The following is a 19,206-nucleotide window of genomic DNA, read 5'->3' as shown; positions in this document are numbered from 1 at the left end:
GGCAGAGCACGCTGCGGGTGGCAGCACAGGAGCCGCGCTCCCCACCTTGTGTCCCCGCGCTCCCGGCTCTCCCGGCTCTCCTGCCTCACCGACATCGCCCTGCCGGGGGGAGAAGCACCATCAGCACCCGAAGCAGCGCCCGTGCCCCAGCCCTGTCCCGGCACACACCTCCTTGCCCTGCTCCCCGGGCCCCCCCGGTGGTCCCGCTGGCCCCTCGTCCCCTCGCTCCCCACGGCCACCTCTGACGCCCGGAGCTCCGCGGGGTCCTGCTTCTCCCTGGAACGGATGAAGACCCCCAGGGTTATTGTCAGCCACCATCTCCAGCTGGCGCTGGCCCTGCTCACCCCTTCTCACCACGCAGCCCCCTCCTCACCCCCAGTTTTCCTTGCACCAGGTGCCAAAGGTTCACGAGGGCCCTGGTTCCCCCTCCCACGCCCTGGCACGAGCACGCTGGGGCCATGGGAACTGACTGACCTGCTGCCCCTTGGGCCCCGGCTGCCCCTCGGCTCCTGGTGGTCCCGGTGGTCCCTGCGGAGGAAGCACACGGCCAGACCCTGGCACACCTCATCCCCACTGAGCTCCAGGGCTGGGGATGTTCTCCCGGGCAGGCTGCTGTCTCCACTGCCCCCCACTTTCCTTCACCCCACGTCGCACAAAGCCCTGGCCCCACTAGCAGGGACGCAGCCTCAGCCTCGGGCTCTAGCTGAGGGTTGCCCCGAGGCGGGCAGGGTGTGGGGTGTCCCCGCCACCTACCTGCTCGCCATCCAGCCCGCTGACACCGCCGTCCCCCAGATCTCCCAGGGCACCCTGCCAGGGGGCACAGGGATGTGAGGACAGGCAGCTGTGGTGTGCTCACCAGGCTTGTCTCCTACTTTGCATCCATCCCCATCCCGCTGGGATGAGCACATTTGGGTTGCAGCCCAGGAGAGGGAGCACCCCTTGTGCCAGCAGAGCCAGCCCAGCGGGGTAGCTCCAGACCCCCAGGGCTGGCAGGGGGAACCAGGCATCCTCCTGCTCCCGTACCTGCTCTCCTCTCATCCCTGAAGGCCCCTCGGGTCCTCTTGGTCCTTCCCGACCCTGCAAACGAAGAAGCCACGTTGGTGACAAGGCACAGCGTTAACCCAGGGGGTCCCTGCAGCTCCTGAGCTCGGGTGCTGGGGGGCTTGAGGACACAGCAGCCCACGTCCTCACTGTCCCCAAGCCCCTTGTACCAGCCTCCCTCCTCCTCCCCTCTGCGTGGAGAAGGAAGCTCTGGTCCTGCTGGAAAAAGGCAAGGCTGCAGCAGGAGCCGTGCTGCACCCCGCAGCAGCCAGGTTGGCACTTACCGGGTACCCGGGGGGGCCAGCAGCCCCTGGCATGCCGGCTGCTCCTGCCTCCCCAGCCAAACCAGGCTTCCCGGGGACACCATCCAGCCCCCGCATGCCGGGAGCTCCCTGCAGGGCCAGAAGGATGTTAGAGCACCCCGAGGTGTAGCCCACGGGCAGCTCCTCTCCCCTCGGGAGAGTGCTGAGATGGGGGAGACCCACACATGAAGGCACCCCAGGTCCCTGCGGGTGCAGGAGGGCGCAGCCTGCAGCCCCAGCCCACGAGCTGCAGCTCTCCCACTCACCGGCAGCCCTGGAAGCCCCCGAGGACCCGGCTCTCCTGCTCTTCCCTGCAACACAAGGGCTGTGAGCAGCAAGGGAACCCCAGCAGGCTGCAGCTGAGACCTGCCTGGGTCACCCCAGGGATGAAACCCAGTAGGCAGCGAGCAGGACCAGGGTCCTGCATCTCCCCCCTGAAAGCAGATGGGTGTGGGATCCACATCCCTAACGCTACAGGCAGTGTGTGGTGTGCGTGGTGTATGCTGCAGGGTACTGCAGAGCATTACGTGGCTGTATTGCAGGGCACGCCAGGGCACGTGTTGCAGGGTGCATGCTGCAAGGCACCGTAGGGCAAATATTACAGGGTATGATTACAGGGTACATGCTGCAGGGTGTTCAGTGGCACACATTGCAGAAAGTTGTAGGGCATCTCATGGTGTGTGTTGCAGGGCACTGCAGGGCACTCCATGGTGTGTGCTGCAGCGTGCTCCCTGGCATGTTGCAGGGCATTGCGTGGCCGCAGGGGCCAGAAAGCCCACAGCAGCCCCGCTCCCCCCCTGGGATCCAGCCCTACCTGGGAGCCGGGAGCACCTCGTGGCCCGGGGGGGCCTGGCAGGGCCTGGGGGAGGACAGAGACATCAGAGCCCCACTCCCAGCCCCGACCGCAGCCCCGCAGCTCCCCTCTCCCCACGTAGCCCCTGATGCCAGAGGCAAGGATTTCCCTTGCTCTGTGTCCAGCCCAGCAGAGCTGATCTGCTTGGTGCTGCCTCAGGGGGAGGGGGAATTTGGAGCCACCCAGGTGTGGCAAACAGCCCTCACCTTGGGACCGGCTTTTCCAGGGAATCCCGGCGGGCCTCGGGCTCCTGTTTCACCCTGTTGGGAAGAAAAAAGAACAAAACCACACACCAAAACCCCAAACCCTTCTTTTCTGTCACGTGTTTCAACACAGTAACTCCCCGAGGGACAAAATCTAGCAGCCTGCCATCTCGTAAAGAGGCTGAGGAGCTGACGTGTGGGGAGAGCTGTGGGGTCGGGTCCTGCCACCCTCCTCCTGCCCAGCACCAGCCATCGGGGTTGGTGCTGCCATTTCCCAGCCCTACCTTGTCTCCCCTGCGCCCCGGCCTCCCGCGGTCGCCGGCTGGTCCCGGGTAGCCCTGGGGGAGAGGATGGCGTTAGGAGGCAGCTGGGGGTCTGGGATTTGGGTGGAGGTGCTGGTGGTGCTCGGGGACCACATGCAGGCAGGAGCTGCCCCGCTTGGCTTTGCCTCAGGTTCTCCTCATCCAAAAGCATTCCGATGCCACCTTGCACGGAAAGGTCTGGTGGCCACGGGGTTTTCCCTCTCCCAGCAGCACCAAACCTTGCTCCTCACACCCACCCCGGACCCCACGCTTTCCCCGGGGGTCTGGGGAGAGGAGCTGTGCTCCAGCGAGCCCCTGGCGCTGAGCACGGCCAGGCAGCAGCCGCAGCACTTACATACATGCCGACAGGTCCCTGCGGCCCCTCCGCGCCAGGCTTCCCAGGCAGACCCTGCCAGGAGACACAGGAGCTTTCACCACCCTGCTTGCGTGCTGGCAGTGCTGGGGGGCTGGGCTGGGCAGACCCCATGGGTGGGAGCAGATTGTCCACCCGGGAATGCATCCCGGGGGTGTGCATCCTGCTTTTTGCCCCACTTCCAGGCTGTCAGCCTGCTCTGAGCAACGCGTGTGTCCCTCCGAGTGTCCCTGCTGGGGACTTGGGTCTGAACTTTATGCCCAGCTGTGGTGGGAGCAGCTCGGATGCCCCAGCACCATGTTCCCATCCTTGGTGTCCACCCCCAGGGCTCAGCAATCACCCAAACCCTCCCCATATCAGCCGAGAGTCGCTCAGGGCTGTTCATCACCCCTGGGTGCCCCAACCAGCCCCCCAGACACCCACACCCCCATGGGCACTCACCTTTGGGCCCAGGGAACCCGGCTCTCCATCAGGTCCAGGTTTTCCTTGGGGGCCCTTTATATTTAAGGGAAATGTTCAGGGAGGAGGGGGTTGCAATGAGACAAGCCCCACCGAGGCACTGCTGGTGCTCCTGTGCTCCGTGGTGTCGGGGACAAACCCTGCCTGTCCTGGCAGCTCCCACCAGCACCGCAGGGCTGTCACCATGCAGGGTGACAAAAACACAGGGGTTTTGCTCTTGGGGTGCCCACCAAACCCGGGTGAGTGTCCCCCCAGGGGGCTCGTCCAGCTGCAGGAGCTGCTCTGGCTCCCAGCAGGGTGCTGGTGTTCACCCCAGCCACATGGGCAAGGACAGGGGGTTGTTCTCCGTCACCCTGCACCTCCAGCTCCCACCCAGGGAGGTGGCGATGGAGCAAGCGCTTTGGTCCCCTCTGGTCACCAGGACCATGCCCCCCAGGTGGGGAGGGGGTTCCACGGGCTGCCCTTCCCCACAAAGACCATCTCTGGCTGGGGAAAGCTGCAGAGTCCTCCGAGTCCTCCAGGCAGACTGAATCTCTGGGGAGATTATCCTGCTCTTCCCTGTCTGCAGCTGTTTCTGCTGCTAAAGACTTTTTTTTTTTTTTTAAATGCTTTTTAGCACAAAAAGATTCAGACCCCACAGATAATCTGATCCCTTGCTGGTTCCCCAGCAGCAGCACCAGCCCTCCCTGGACACCCTGCTGGCTTTCCACCACCCCTTTCCATAGGAAAAGGGGAGGGGGGGGTCCATTCAGGTTTTCCTTACCGTTGGTCCAGGAGGTCCCACGTGCCCTCTGCCCCCCTGCACGCCAGCAAAGCCCTGGAAGGAAGGGCAGAAGATGAGCTCTGGGTGAAGGGAGAGAAGCACAAGGGGTGGCAGACAAGGGGCTGGGAGGAGAGCAGAGACAGAAACACCCGGGGTGGAGAGGAGCCCCCCGGGAGCATGGGGGCACAAAGCAGCCCCAAGCAGCGCACAGCCCCCGCACAGCAGTGCCCATGCAGACACCTAGACTGTGCTGTGCAATGACAACAGCAAGGTCAGAGGCGCTTCTGTGTCACCCAGACCAAAACATTTCCCCTATTTTGTTGTCAGTGAAATGCCAGCTTCCTCCCTCCCCCCCCCTCCCTTTTTTTTTTTAATTTTCAGAGTAAAAATAAGGAAGTATTTGAATTTTTGCAGACGGGACGACTTGCCACTGGTGACAAGAAACATGAATTTTGCAATAGCCACTTCTTAAATGCACCCCCTGTTCGCTCTTCCTTGCTTTTTGAGGGCACAGCCCCCCCAAGGGCAGAGAGAAGAGAACAGAGGGGAGAATGGATGGACAGAAACGATGCAGACAGACGTGCAGCTCTACTCACCGGGGGTCCCATCCTGCCCGGGCTGCCCACGGCTCCTGAGGGACCCTGCAGGATAAGGCAGGCGATGGTGAGGATTGGGAGGCAGAGGCAGCCATCCCATCCCATCCCATCCCATCCCATCCCATCCCATCCCATCCCATCCCATCCCACACTATGTACAGGGTTGTAAAGCCCCCACGAGTAAAATCCTGAGCCAACTCATTCCCACGAACACAGTGAGGAGTTTCCCCATCTCCTTTAGCCCCACAGTGGCCGGTGCCTGGTACCAACAGCCCCATGGTGCTGTGCAGGGGCAGCACTAGGGTCAGCCTGGCTACGGACGGGTTTGGAAGAGTCCCCCCTGCTCCAACTCGCCAAAGGCACCATGACATGCAGCCTTCACCTGCGGCCCCAGCCCTCATACACTGCGCCAGCCTCGCAGATAAGCAGCAATAGGACTAGAGGGAACGGCCTCAAGTTGTGCGGGGGGAGGCTCAGGTTGGAAATGGAGACATTTCTGCTCAGAAAGAGCAGTCAGGCACCGGGACGGGTTGCCCAGGGAGGTGGTGGGGTCACCATCCCTGGGGGTGTTCAAGGAGAGGTTGGACGTGGTGCTTGGGGACAGGGTTTAGAGGTGACATTGGTGGTAGGGGGATGGTTGGACCAGATGATCTTGGAGGGCTTTTCCAACCCAGCTGATTCTGTGGTATAATATACAGTACAGAATGGGAACCTGTGTACCAGGCTTTCCTTCTGCGCCTTCTGCTCCTGGCATGCCTCGCGAGCCCTGCAAGGAGAATCTTGCCTCAAAGCAGAGCCCAGTGACAGACAAAACAGCTTCCCATCAGCCATGCCCTCCCACAGCAGCCCAAATCATGCCAAAATAGCAACAAATACACAGTGACATCGTCCCCAGGGTCTGTAGGAGCCTCAGGGCCTTCCTAAGCTGTCAACAGTTCTTCAGCATTGAACCGCCCTTGACACGCTTCTTGTCCGCAGCTCTGTGCCTGTGCCTTGTAAAGCTCGGGGATGAAATCAGAGCATGCAGAAGGGCAGCCCCAAAAGCAAAATGGGTGAGGGGTTGAGAAGAGACACAAATTCCTGAATTTCTAAGCCCAGGACAAGAGCGGAGTGGCGGTGCCTGGTGGGTGATGAGCCTGGTGTGCAATGTGCTAGAGCCCAATGCACTCACCTCCAGCACTTCCAGCACCAGCCCCAAGCAGAGCCAAGCCTCTGCCCGGGTCCCCCACCCGCTGCCCCCCTTCAGCCCCACGCACGGCGCTGGACGTGGTCCTGGCTCCTTACGGGCAGTCCTGGGACTCCAACCAGCCCGCGCTGGCCCACGCGGCCCTGGAAAAGAGCGAGCGCTAAGAAAAGCATCCTTCTGGCAGCATTAAAGCAGCAGATTGAGGGACTGCAGCAGAGCTGGTGCTGGGAAGCATTGCTGTGAGAGGCTGTGTGACGGTGCCACGGGCCTTCCAAATGCGGAGACCTGGGCAGAGCTCAGCACGGTTTGGTCAGGTTGTGCTCCCTGGTGCCTCCCCCTTTGAATGGGGGCACAAAGGAGAGGGAAGGAGCTCTATGCATCACCCAGCCATCCTTCCACCCTGGGCAGTTGTCCCATGCCACCCAGCAAGGGGCCTCCAGGTCTGTTTCTGTGCCCCCCACCCAAAGATGCTCCCAGATTAGGCTATGGGTGCCACAGCCCATTAGTTACCCTGGCTCCCCGCGGTCCTGGAGTTCCCTTTGGGCCATCGGGTCCTCGACTTCCCTAAAATTCACACAGAGGGAAATGCAGGCATTTTAGGTAACCCTGAGGGTCCCCCCCCCCCCCGTACCCCAGCGAGCACCCAGGGGACTCATCCTGCCCTGCTGCCAAGGCGGCAGGTAGCAGATGCAGGGATGTCATCCGGGGGGGACAAAAGTCTGGGAACTCCCCGGGCTTGGCCACAGCCTGATCCCCACGAGGGTGGCAGCGTGATGCTGTCCCCTGGGTGCTGGCACCCACACTGGGGTGACGGGGCAGGGTGGCCACGTCCTTGTCCCTCTGTGTGGGACCAAGGGCAGCCCCATGGCTGCCGGTGCTGACCTTCGGTCCTTCGCTGCTGTTCAGCCCCGCCGGGCCGATCTGGCCTTCTTCCCCCTGTGGGGAGAGGAGAGGGGGCGGCCAGAGCTGTGCCTTGCCCTGGCAAAGGCAGCACCCGACCCCCTGGGGAGGCCACAGACCCCCAAAAGCAGGGGACAGGGCGCATGGCCAGAGGGGACAATAAATGAAAGGCGCTAGGAGCCATGGCACCGGTCGGGGTCATGGTGTGCTCTGGGCTGGCAGCTCCCCCTGCCCCAGGGTTGTGAAGTCAGCCGGAGGAAAAGGCTGAATGGGACCATGCTGGCCCAGAGCAGCACTGCTGAATATTTTTGTTTCCTGCTGATCCAGTTAGGGTAACTTCAAGTGCTGCTGAGGCTCCTGCCTGCTCAGACCCAGCCCTGGCACCCGGCTCTGGCCCAGCCACAGGGCCCGACATGACAGGAGCCATGCCTGGGGCAGCAAGGCCTAGCAAGGCCAGGGCAGCTGTGACATGAGAGGTGCCACCGTGCTGTGGCACCGTGCCTGGGGATGTGGGAGGGTTTGCTTCTCATCCTGAAGAGAAAACATGAGGGCACATCCAGGCAGGCATCCCAAAAGCCCTCCAAGATGGAAGGCGCCATGCACAGCACGGCCTCATAGGGGGGAAGGCAGGTGGGGAAGCCGCTGGAGGTGTGGGGCCAGCCGCAGGGACAAATATCAATCTGCAGCCATCCCAAGGGCTCACTGGGAGCGTGCACTGTGGGAAAAGACACCTGGAAAATCCTGCCTTTTTGTGGTCCTTGAGTGTTGTTGTTTTGGCTTTTGGGAGCGAGCGGGGACCAGGCAATGCTGCAGGTGTGAAGCAAGGCAGCGGGCTGAGGGATGGCCGCCCTCTGAGGGGTCTGTAGCCAAGCTTTGCAGTGCTGCAGGCTCCAGGAGGTGTCATTAGGAGGCTTCAGTGCTCCGTGCCAGCTGCTGGCAGCATGGGAAGGGCAGGAGGGTGGGGGCCCAGGGCCTTCATCCCATGGGAGGAGGATGAAGAGGTGACTGGTAGTGCTGCCCATGCACCCTGCAGCCCTCAGGGCTGTCCCCCCCCAGCACCCTGCCTTACCTCGGGTCCCCGGGCTCCTGCCGCCCCGCGGGGGCCAGGGAAGCCCTGTAAACCCGTCTGACCCCGCGGCCCTGGGGGTCCTGCTGCTCCCTGTGCTCCATGAGGACCCTTGGGAGAAGAGGGGGCAGCACGTCATGGCCAGCCTGCAGCCCCCACCCCACAGCCCCCCCCCCCCCGAGAGCACCCCAAGGGCACAGAACGGGGTAATGTGACTTCTTCAACACCAAACCAAGGCAAGTTTTAGACATCAAACCAAGGAAAGGTGGCAAGGGGCAGCCAAGGAGCAGGGTGAGCATGCAGAGCTCGCTCTGACTGATTTTCACAACTCCAGAGGGCAACGGGGCACAAAACGGCTCCAAGCCCCAGCCTGGAAACCTGGTACCTTGTCTCCTCTGGCTCCCAGGTCTCCCTTGGCTCCAGCGGGACCTCGGCAGCCCTGTAAGAGCAGCAGAGCCAGAGGGCACCCTCAGACCTCTTACACTCTTCACTGCAACCAAAGCGTGCTGTGATCTGATTTGGGCATCACAGAAGAAGCTTGGACTGGTTTGGAGCAGGGCTTTGCTCCTGAGGGGCCTCTGGAGCTGCAGTGGGTATGTGCTGGGTGTGCTCCCCAGCACGCGGTGACCCCCAGCCTGCAGTGACAGCCCAGCTGCACCGTCCCAATGTCAGCCCCCCAACACCTTGTCCCTGTTAGTGTGTTATTTCACACGTCCTGAAGTGCTCCCATTTTTCTTGTCACCTCCCCAAAATGTCTTGTCTTAGGACACACCATTGTGTCTAAAAGCTCCTCTTATTACAGTGTTTTGTGGAAGCCTAAGTGCAGCTCAGCCTTCCCCAGAAAACTGCATTTGCCACCTATTCCAATGTTGGGTCTGAACACAGATAAGTAACACAAAGCTGGTGCTTTGGGCTGCTCTAACGTGGCTGTCCCGCACCCTGAGCCACGTGTGGTGTGGGTGCCATCACTCACCTGCTCTCCTTGGGTGCCTTTTGAACCCGGCAGGCCAATAAACCCCTCGAGAGAGACACAGAAGTGCAAGTTAAAGAAACCCAAACCACCCACCACAAAGCCAAATGAGCTGTGCACTCATGGGGACACCACTCGGTTCCCCAGAGCTGCTGCCGGTGTTCCAGAGGGATTTGATCCCCAGCAGGGACCAGGCTGGCACGGAGCTGGGGGATGCACAAACCCTCCCGAGGCTACAGCCGCCTACTCGACAGCCTCCCAAATGTCAGACCCCAAAATGAACCATCCACATCGGGCAGCAGGAAGCCCGTGCTATCCTGGGCCCTTTCAACCTTCAGAAACAGCAGCTCAGCACCCAAACTGCTGAAGGAGGAGGGAAGGATGGGGACACCCCACACCCAGCCACCCGCTCCCACACACTTACCCCAGGGCCCTCCTGTCCCAGCTGTCCCCTCAGCCCAGAGACCCCCTCTGCACCCTGCAAGGGGAACGTCAGCATCAGCCAGCCCCCCCCAGCTGTGTTTGGGGGGTCTGCTGCATGCACGGCCCCTCCAAAATCAGCACGGCACCCGTGGGAGGGGGCTGCCTCCACGGGAAGCTCTCGAGCCCGGGTTTCATCCCCACCAGAGGCCAAAGCAAGCTGGGTGGGAAGCTCTTACGGTGTCTCCTTTGGGACCAGAGGACCCCTCCATCCCAGCTGGACCCTGCAGAGAAGCACACCGGGAGGGGGCTCAGCAGCTCCCTGCCCCTTGGAAAGGCGGCGCTGAGCCAGGACAGCACCTGCAGCATCATTTACCTGGCTGCCCCCCAGGCCAGGGGGGCCGCGACGCCCCTGCAGGCCCTGTGGTCCCTGAAATGCAGGAGGGGGGATAAAAAGCTACAATTAGGACTAAATCCATGTATGGCTGGTGCAAAGCCTGCAGTCCTCAGCCGTGACTCGCTGCAAGAGGCACGGAAGGGATTTTTGCCCCCATCCCAGCCTCTGTGCAGGTTTTGGGGTAGGCTGAGGCCCCAGCCCTGCTGGAGGGGATGCCCTGAACTGGGTGACCCCTGGGCCACCCAACCTCTCCCCCCAGCACCCCACAAGCTCTCCCAAGGCACCCCATTGCCATGAGGTTTGCTCATACCTTAGGGCCCTGGGGCCCGGGCAAGCCAGGAGGACCCATCTCTCCCTGGGGAGAGAGCAAGGAAGGGTTGGGGTGAGCGCAGCAGCTGGAAAACCCCAAATAACAGAGCAGGGTGTCCGGGGTACTCACCTGGGAGCCGTTGACTCCTTGGCACCCGACAGAGCCCGGCTGGCCTGGCTCTCCCTGCGAGGTGAGCGATGCTCAGCCCTGGGGCTGTGGCACCGAGTGGGGGCCAGGGATGGAGACCCCAGCACAGTGGGAACCACAAAGCTGTGACTTACCGGGGGGCCGGCAGGGCCAGCAGCACCCGCTGGGCCACCTTCTCCCTGGAGCAGGAGGGAAATGATGCCTTTTTTTGGCTTTGATTCTCTCCATTTAGATTTCACATCCCAAATTCCCCTTCCTCCTCTGCATTAAGCACCAGCCACTCAAGGACCCCTCGAGGCGACCTTTGTTTCCCCACTCCCTGCCACGAACCTCTACCAAAGTGCTTCAATTTTCTTTTTAACCCCCCTGCAAGCCCTTCCTGGGGAGCCTCCCAAGGAATTGCCAGCAGCTCTGCTATCAGCATGGAAAACCCCAGGTGCAGCCAGGCTGGGATTCACCTCAGCTGCTGGTGGCCACCCAAAACCAACCACAGCACAGTGAGCTCTGCAAGGGCTCAGTTCTCTTTATCAGGCTGCCCAGTGCCTCTTTTGGGGGAGCTGGGGGCCCAGAGAAAGCCAAACCCCTCACCTCCGGCCCTGCAGGGCCCTGGAAGCCCATCGCGCCCTTCAGACCCAACATCCCCTAGGAGAGAAGGTGGAGGGGGAGTTAGCGAGATGCCGGCCCCGAGGTGACGGCTGCTTTTGTCGCATCCCCTGCAGCAGGGCTGGGGAAGACACAGAGCCCTGAGGGCTTTGCCCAGAGCAAGACGGAGCCAAGGGCTGCCCAAATTGTGTCTCCGAAGGAAAGGGGTCGGTCGTGGAGGGGGGAATGAGGATGCATCGAGAGAGAAGGAGAAATCCTGGCACAGCAAAGATTGGGACATCCCGTGCTTCTGCACCAACTCACCGGAGCCCCTGCAGGACCCGGCGGGCCGCTTTCTCCTCTCACCCCCTGGAAAAGCCAAGAGACGTGCAGGGGAGCATGACCCAGGGGCAGGAGCAGGACGGGGAAGGAGAGGTCCCTGCCCAGCCCGGACAAGGCTGCAAAGGGCAGGGGCAGACCCCTCACCTTCGCCCCCTTCTCTCCTTTCTCACCAACTGGTCCGGGGTCACCCAAGAAGCCCTGGAAGGGAACAACAAGGATGGATGAGGCACAAAGAGAGCATCAGGAGCCAAAACACAGCTGCCGTGCCTCAAAGGAGCATCAGTGTGGTGCGGGAGATGGAGACCCTCAGGAGTGCCCCAGCCCCAGGAGAAAATAAAATAAAATAATAAGAATAATAAATAAATAGCCCCAGAGCCTGTCCCCAACATATTGCCACCTTGCTCCAGTGTCCCAGGTCAGCGTTGTGCCACGTTACACAGTAGTGGCAGGGACAGGGCTGTGCCCAGTGCCAACGCCCTGGAGGACACCGGGTCCCTAGGCAGGCAAGAGGTTCTGTCTGGATGGCAGAAGGATGCTTGGAGGGGGCACAGAGTATGGGCCAGCCAACAAAAAGCCACCTGGGCTTTCTTCTTCCAAAAAAAGGCAAAGAATCTGGGTTGAAATGATGAAGGGATCTCCAGACACCCTGGCCTGATTGCTCAGTGCCAAAATCCCTTGGGCACTCCTTTGGGTGAACTCACAGCCCAGGTATGGGACACAGGCACTGGGAGGAGTGCTACTGGTGCAGTACCAGTCAAACCAGTAATAGAAAGGTGTTATCACTTGGAAAACATTCACAGCACGAGGTGCTGGGGATGGCACAGGCTCACACCCCTGCAGCACCACCTTACCTCTTCCCCCTTCTCGCCAGCCAGCCCCCGGTCCCCTCGGAAGCCCTGCAGGCCCTGCGGGGACGAAAGAAGGAGCAGAGCAGGCGCTGGGCAAGCTCCCGGCCCGAGCTCCCCGGGGATTGCTGCCCTCTGCAACCCGCTCACCTGCTCTCCTGGCAGCCCTGACAGCCCGGGTTTGCCTCCCAGGCCAGGGGAGCCATCCGAGCCGGGCTGTCCCATGCGACCCGGTAAGCCCTGCAGCCCCGGCTCGCCCTGCGGAGAGAAGAACCACACACAGGGAGTGAGCCCGGGCTGCGCACACCTCAAACACTGCCCTCACTGAAACCCCAAAAACTCCACGGTGTTGTGAAATGGATGGGCTGAACGCTGAGCTCTGCCCAGCTCTCGCTCTGCCAGCAGTGCCTGCTAACCACCACGAGCCCCTAAGGGATGGGGACACGGGGCAGGGCAGAAGCTGCACGTGCTGCAAGCTGCATCCTGCCAAACCTGAACAACAGGGGAGCACAGCCAGCACTGCAAGGAGCAGAGGAGGAGGCAGGGAATGAGCAATGCACCAGGAGCAGGTCAGGCAAAAGCCCTGTGCATCTGCCTCCCAGCTCTGGGGTTGCACTCGAAGCCGTCTCCGACCTTCCCCACGTGCATGAGCCGGAGCAGATCCCCGGTGCTGCTCACCGAGCTGAAGCCTGGGGGCAGCTTTTTAATTTTCCTCAGCTCCCTGGTAATTTTGAGTTAGGAAAGGATAAAGATCATTCTGGAACAAGCAGAAATCATTTCCCTTCTGGTTGCTTTGTTTGGATTTCCCGAGAATTCAGGGACATTTCGTCAGCCCCAAAACCAGGCTTTGTTTGCGTCTGGAAAGTCAGGGTTCAAGGGAAGCGCAGAGCAACACAGCTGCTTCGGCTCCTTTTCAAGGGAAGAATCTGGTCTGGAAAACACAGCAGCTTGTCTGGGGGAGGTTTTCTCTTCCAGCTCCCTTCCTAGTGATGCCCTCGCTCCCCACAGACCTCCACACGTGCAGCCATCCCCACGCTGCTTCAGCAGTGCCTGCTCACACGTTCAGGGCACACAACCCAAAAGAACACCATTTTGTCCCATTCCACTTCAAGTCCCCATTTCTGGGACTCAGTGAACATCTGCTGTTGTTTGTGGTTTGGTCTGTGACGGGTGGACCCGGGCAGCGATCCCAAATGCAGAACAGACCACAGGTAAATGTGCCCTGAGCGGGGCTTTGGTGCCGGATGGGGGCGTGAAATCGCTCCTTGCCCTGCTGCAATCACACCTACATCGCTGGGTCCGCAGAGCAAAGCAGAACAAGGACAGATCCCTCTATGAGCGGGTGCTTCGGGGCCCTTTGTGCATCGGGCAGCAGCATCCACACCACCAGACACGGGGACGAGGGAGGAGGCACAGGCAGTGCCCAGCAGGGATCTGCCATAGCCTGACTGGGTGTCACAGCCTTTTGGGGCCAATTCTGGCAGAACCACGGCACCTTGCCCAAAGTGATCACCAACCACACCCTGAACTCCTCATAATGAGCTGAGCAGACATCGGGCTCACAGCTGGGTGGGAAAAATGTTCCTGTCCATCTGTGCTCCCCCCGCAGATCCTGCTCACGTGAAGGCAGGGAACAATTTTGGCACCTTCTGGTTAAGCTCCACTGACTGACTCCGGTGTTTATGTTCAACTGACTTAATGCAGCCCCTGAAGCCTTCCAGATGCTGGCAGCACGCCGTCCCCACGTGCATCCCTGCTGGGAGGGAGCGGGGCCGGGTAGAGGCCACCTTGCTGCGGGGCATGCAACGGGGAGTGGATTTACTCCGGTGCCCTGCAGCCTAACTCCGATCCTTACTCAAGATTTCACCTCTAAACTTCACTGTGAGCTTTTGGGATTGAGGAGATCCAACACAAGTGGGAGGACCTGGCCCAGATCCTGTGAAGTCCTCCTTTAGACAGCAGGGAGAGAGGAAGGTCACCGCGGGAGGGAGGCGAGGGGACCAGGGCGCTGTGCCTGGTGGCACTGGGGAGGGACAGGGGCACTGGAGGGCTGAAGGAAGAAAACCACCGGGCTGAGTGGTGAGGAGCAGCAGCAAAGGCGGCAGCACTGCTCACCCCCTGCAGCAACCAGGACAGAGACCATGAGAACCAGAGGTGCCAGGGGACACCTACAGACCAGCTCCCCTCAGGCGGTACCAGGCTTGGGGTGTGCCAGGTCACCCAGCGAGAGCTGGGCACCACTGAGCACTGGTGGGGAGCCAGTGGAAACCTCCAGCAATGCAGGGAGATCTCTTTTTATCGCTGGGGCACTCGAACCCCACAGCTGTGCTCGCTCATCCCCGGGCAGGCAGTGGGGTCCCAGGGTCCTGCCACGCAGCAGCGCCGCTCTGCCAGAGCTGAAGGCTCACACTTCCCGTCAGCAGGGAACTGGGTGGATATTTTCCAGGAGGTGACAAGGGGACAGTGCATGCTGGCCTGCAGAGGGGACCAGGGCTGCTTCTCACATGACCCTTCAGGTCAGGCACACATCTCTTTGCGGAGGTCCCAAGCCAGCAGCAAACCTTATTTTTAGGATCCCCCTCCACCCAGTGCTCCAAGGTTTGGTATCCCAAGAAGGGCACAGCTACCAAGGATCCCACTGAGGGCACGTTCATCCTCTCTGAACAGAACCACCTCTCTATCCCACACCCCTTATACCAGCCCACACCCCTGACAGCAGCCCCCCAGCCCCGGGCACTCACCGTGTACCCCCGTTGGCCCTTCTCACCCGGCTCCCCCGGCTCTCCCGATGGCCCCTGCACACAAACACAGAGCGAGTCAGCAAACGCTGGCCACGCTCCCCCTGAGTCGTGTTGCAGAATCCACTGTGCTGAAAGATGCTGGAGCCTCACAGATACAGTTACGGGGAGAACAAAGAACAATGCACAAAAGCAGTCTTGGGATTCACATCCAAGGATAGATCCGCACCCAAGCACCCTGTGGGGCTCGCTCACACCTCAGCACCCTGCCCGTGTTCACTGCTTCAATACCCACGGGAGGCTGGGAGGCATGCAGTGAGGTGGAACCATGGGGCTCACAGACCCACCACCCTCTGCAAGCATCCCATGAACCGCTCCTTTGGGTTGTTCTTGTGGTTTTCTGAATGCCTTTATGCTGTCCTTATCCCAACACGTGGGCGCACACAGGAGCAGCGTTGGGAACCCAATCCCCAGTGAGAGGGGCTGCTGGAGGGAGGACCAGGGGCAGGGAGCGGGGACATCGAATGCCACCTGCCCATCGGTGGCCCACAGACAAGAAAACCACGAGGCCTTTTTGAAATCCATCCCCAAGACCTTGAGTTACAGCTGAATTTCAGGGAGCCCAGGATTGCTCAGGGGCTGGGGCACGAACTCAAATTGTCCATGGGCAGGCTGGAGCAGCCCGCAGGTGTCTGTGCTTACCGGCACTCCTGCTTTCCCCGGGTGTCCTGGAGGGCCAGGGGCTCCAGGTTTCCTCTGGATGGAAGAGAAAGAAACAATGGCAGAACAGATCTCACTGCCAAGGAGCTTGGAAAGAGGAAAACTCAGCTGGCCATGCAGAGGGAAAACCAAACCACAGAACTTAGTGGTACTCACCGGCCAGCCCGCTTGCAGAAGCTGGTAAAACGGTGATTGCTGAAAAGAGAATGGGAAAAAATGTCAAAAAAATCCTCCCCAAATCCCCAAGTCTCTTTCTGCTGGTTTCAAAGTCTTTTGGGACCAGGCAGTGATGAGCCATTCCTCTGGGTTACTTGTTTTTTATACTGTGTGTATGCGAGTCATGGGAGAAGGATGAATCAGCACACCACCACGTGCAGGACACGAGAACTGCTGGCCTCAGCAAGTTGAGATGACAGAGCCCGGATCTTCGGGCGTGGGGGTAAAGCAGCCAGGTCACCTCTGCTGCTAAACGGAGCCAGGAGAATATGTTATGGAAACTGTTGTCTTTAGCCCAGGTTGAACTCCAGCGGATGTCGTGACACGTGGGTTGGCCGGGTCAGAAACCTCACCCCCAGCAGCCCCAGAAGGCAGAGGTGCTGGGCTGCCCCTCGCAGCCAAACACATCCAGCTCCTCCAGCTTCAGATGGCCACCAAGGGACAAGCAAACACCCCAAGGCCACAGGATGGGCTAACCCCATCTGGCCACAGCTAGCCCCACAGTGCTCCTAAGCAGCATAAGGCTCCCGAACACTTCACAGCACAGCCTCCTCTGCCTGCTCCCAGGTTCTGGGAGACGACCAGCAAAAGAAGCAGCATGTATGTAAGGCAAGCAGCCAGCCTCCTTCTCTCCCAGCATCATGAACCACAGACATTCAGGACGCAAATCTCATTTATCCTCCTCCTCCTCGCTCCATGGCGAGGTCAGACTCAAGGTTCAGGCAGCTCCTCCAAATCCTGGATTACATCAAATGCTAAAAAAAAACAAAAACAAAACAAACAAACAAACAAAAAAAAAAAAAAAAAAAAAAAAAAGAAAACCAAACAAACCCTGCCTTGTTCCCCACCCAGACCCAAGCAGCTGGAGGGGCCGGGTTCCCACGTGCTCAGGTTTTACCCAGCAGCAGCCTCGGGGGCTCAGGGAACCCCCCCAGAATTCACCCTCTGATACCGGAGGAGAGAGATGGGAAAGCCAAGGCACTCATTACCGAGCATAAACACAGACCTTTCAACATGTGGAAATATTTCTAATAACGAGCAGGGGTCTCGGGGCAGATGATGGATGGAGGCCTTTAACGAGCTCTAACGCTGCACCAGGCATCTCGGCTGCTTTCAAGTTGGTCCCGGGCTGATTAACGCGAGCAGCCCCCGCCAGGCTGCGGCCCCCTGGCTCAGCCACTTCTCATTTCCCCCAAAATCTGCTCAGGACAACTTTTGGGGGGTGGGAGCACAGCCAGTGCTTTTGCCGTGTCTTGTGAATCGGTGAACTCAAGTTCACTCGGGACAGGATATTATTTCATTAGGCTTCAAAAAAAATATAAAAATCCAACTTTTTGGGGAAAAAAGAAATCCCACAAGAGGTGAGCTTGTGCTTCAGAGCAGCAGGCGCCAAGGAGAGGAATGAATTTTCTTCTGCAATCTAAGCAGGAAACTGCCCATGCTTTGCCTCCAGCAGCCCTGACGAGCGGTGTGGTGGGCACTGGGATGGTGGGGGGACGGGGATGGGACCGGTGACAGTGTGGGACCCATCCTGCAAGGCTCCAGCCCCAACACGGGGCAGGGGAAACCTACAGCGAGCAGGTCTGCCTGCACCCCGGGCTGCCTCCTCCTGCCTTATTTCATTTTGCTCTGGAGTTACCGGCCCTCGCTCCCCAGCCTGACCTCCAGCAGCAGCAGGGCAGCAGGATGTGGATGTCAGGCAGGTCGGGCTCAACGGGAGCGAGCTCTCTCCCCGCAGCCAGCCCTTGCACCCTGCAGCATTACAGACCTCCTGTCCTGCCCTGCAGACCCCGGCCAAGAGGGAACAACCCTGCCCCGATGAGCCCCCCGGACAGCCTGTGCTGGAGCAACCAGGACCTCCAGGGGGCTTGGTGGATGGATGGACACAAGAGGCACATCGCCGCCCCCATCCAGCATGAAGAATGCCTTTGATCCTTGGCGGGTGCTGAATAGCACGGGCTGCCTTGCTCGTAATCCCCGCGTCCCTCTCATCTCCTGCCAAGCACCTGCTGGCGGGGAGCAGGGGCAGCACCAAGAGATGGGTGCAGCAGGAGAGCTGTGCCCCAACCAGCATCTCCCCCTGCAGCTCCCCTCTGCCCTGCAGCAGGGGATGGGGTCCCGGCACCTGCCAGGCTGTGCAGGGGTCTGGGGGGCTGGTGTCAGGGCACAGCAGGACAGGAGTGAGTCTGGCCCCCTGGGTTTTTTGGGCAAGACCAGAGATGTTTTGGAGGAGTGAATACAAGGGAGGTCGCCTGCACGGCATCCATGGATGCGCTGCCAGCATTGGAGGCACTTAGAGAGGGATGCTGTTACCCTCTGCACAAATGCAGAGCTGCAGATAAGAAGTTGAATCTCTTGCCCATGGTCTCTGATGGTTTTAGGAGCTGGAGATCTGAGCCTGGCTCTCAGAGCAGCCCCTGGCCCCAGCCCACACCAGCTCCCCCAGTGCCACTGGGCAGATCGCAGAGACAACAAAGGGACATTGCACATACACAGCACGCAGCATCCCACACCAGGGAGCTTGAACCCAGGCTTTTGGAGTGCCAACAGCAGCCAAAAACCCAGCACCTTCAGCTGCTGCCCTGCCAGGCTGAGGCGAGGCTCTCCAGGGCCTGAGATCCAGCTCAATGCCAGCAGGCGCTCTGCCAGGGGGAACCTGGATGAGGCCACCTGGGTCTCTGCAGTGGTCGCTCCCACCCAGAGACAGGAGCAAGAGCCCCCTTTTTCCTTTCCTCCCCTCCAGCCACTGGGTTTAGGTATAAATTAATGCGCTGTTTCCATTAACAAGGTCAGCAATGATTTCTTACAGTGGTAACTTCACGAGGTGTGTGGTGGGGTGCCCAGGCCAAGCAGAACCAAACCCCTCGTGCTCGGTGCTTGCAGCCACCAACACTGCTGGGCAGCCCTGTTCCCCTCCCAGCAACATCTCATCCCAGCAAGGAGCCCGATGGCAGCAAACTCCACAAGCCAAAGCCAACTGGCAAGCTTCTACCCTCCTTGCATCCTCCCTCTCCTCCCATCCATCCTGACGGCCTTCCCTGCCCCTGCTCCTCCCTGCTGGCCAAGAGAAGATGGAAAGGATGGGGAAAAAAATAAAAAAATAAAAATAAAAACACCCAGTGGATGTGCATGGGGCTCCCCACTCACGGTGAAGGTCAGCCAGTCCTCCCGGGAGTTCTTCCAGAGGATGATGGTGGGGATGCCGGGGATGCCCATGGGTCCTGGGTCCCCCGGGGGTCCCGTCCGCCCCATGGCTCCAGGGTATCCCTAGGGAGAGAGAGGCAGCTCCTTAACACCAGCGGGGGGGTTTAACACTCGTCACAGGCTGGAGACAGGTCCTGGCCAGGCCAGGAGCACTCTCACCATGTCACCGATGGGGAAGTGGGGACAGAGATGTCAATGTGAGCTGTGGTGTCCCCAGCAGCCCTGCTGGGGGCTGCAGCAGTGCCCGTGGCAGCCCCGTGCTGCAGAGCAG

The 19,206-nt window shown here is 60.3% G+C and overlaps 1 protein-coding gene across 1 annotated transcript in view; it reads right to left on the bottom strand.

Moving 5' to 3' along the window:
- The window catches only part of LOC311217065 (uncharacterized protein), a gene marked incomplete at both ends in the record, with an annotated part of 71,540 nt that overhangs the window by 7,831 nt on the left and 44,503 nt on the right, over positions 1 to 19,206 (bottom strand). Inside the window, 36 exons of the mRNA XM_084298802.1 lie at positions 46 to 99; positions 169 to 276; positions 475 to 528; positions 754 to 807; positions 1,024 to 1,077; positions 1,326 to 1,433; positions 1,610 to 1,654; positions 2,158 to 2,202; positions 2,403 to 2,456; positions 2,684 to 2,737; positions 3,057 to 3,110; positions 3,516 to 3,569; positions 4,297 to 4,350; positions 4,893 to 4,937; positions 5,605 to 5,658; positions 6,177 to 6,221; positions 6,589 to 6,642; positions 6,961 to 7,014; positions 8,048 to 8,155; positions 8,430 to 8,483; positions 9,018 to 9,062; positions 9,439 to 9,492; positions 9,674 to 9,718; positions 9,811 to 9,864; positions 10,142 to 10,186; positions 10,271 to 10,324; positions 10,423 to 10,467; positions 10,877 to 10,930; positions 11,195 to 11,239; positions 11,357 to 11,410; positions 12,064 to 12,117; positions 12,208 to 12,315; positions 14,799 to 14,852; positions 15,498 to 15,551; positions 15,672 to 15,710; positions 18,879 to 18,998. Of these exons, the coding sequence (XP_084154928.1) occupies positions 46 to 99; positions 169 to 276; positions 475 to 528; positions 754 to 807; positions 1,024 to 1,077; positions 1,326 to 1,433; positions 1,610 to 1,654; positions 2,158 to 2,202; positions 2,403 to 2,456; positions 2,684 to 2,737; positions 3,057 to 3,110; positions 3,516 to 3,569; positions 4,297 to 4,350; positions 4,893 to 4,937; positions 5,605 to 5,658; positions 6,177 to 6,221; positions 6,589 to 6,642; positions 6,961 to 7,014; positions 8,048 to 8,155; positions 8,430 to 8,483; positions 9,018 to 9,062; positions 9,439 to 9,492; positions 9,674 to 9,718; positions 9,811 to 9,864; positions 10,142 to 10,186; positions 10,271 to 10,324; positions 10,423 to 10,467; positions 10,877 to 10,930; positions 11,195 to 11,239; positions 11,357 to 11,410; positions 12,064 to 12,117; positions 12,208 to 12,315; positions 14,799 to 14,852; positions 15,498 to 15,551; positions 15,672 to 15,710; positions 18,879 to 18,998 (2,130 nt within the window). The remainder of the gene's footprint in view (positions 1 to 45; positions 100 to 168; positions 277 to 474; positions 529 to 753; positions 808 to 1,023; positions 1,078 to 1,325; positions 1,434 to 1,609; positions 1,655 to 2,157; positions 2,203 to 2,402; positions 2,457 to 2,683; positions 2,738 to 3,056; positions 3,111 to 3,515; positions 3,570 to 4,296; positions 4,351 to 4,892; positions 4,938 to 5,604; positions 5,659 to 6,176; positions 6,222 to 6,588; positions 6,643 to 6,960; positions 7,015 to 8,047; positions 8,156 to 8,429; positions 8,484 to 9,017; positions 9,063 to 9,438; positions 9,493 to 9,673; positions 9,719 to 9,810; positions 9,865 to 10,141; positions 10,187 to 10,270; positions 10,325 to 10,422; positions 10,468 to 10,876; positions 10,931 to 11,194; positions 11,240 to 11,356; positions 11,411 to 12,063; positions 12,118 to 12,207; positions 12,316 to 14,798; positions 14,853 to 15,497; positions 15,552 to 15,671; positions 15,711 to 18,878; positions 18,999 to 19,206) is intronic.

The sequence above is a fragment of the Netta rufina genome (genome assembly GCF_964035555.1).
Source record: "Netta rufina genome assembly, chromosome: 20".
NCBI classification, from domain to species: domain Eukaryota; kingdom Metazoa; phylum Chordata; class Aves; order Anseriformes; family Anatidae; genus Netta; species Netta rufina.
This window is presented reverse-complemented; position numbering and strand designations above follow the sequence as displayed.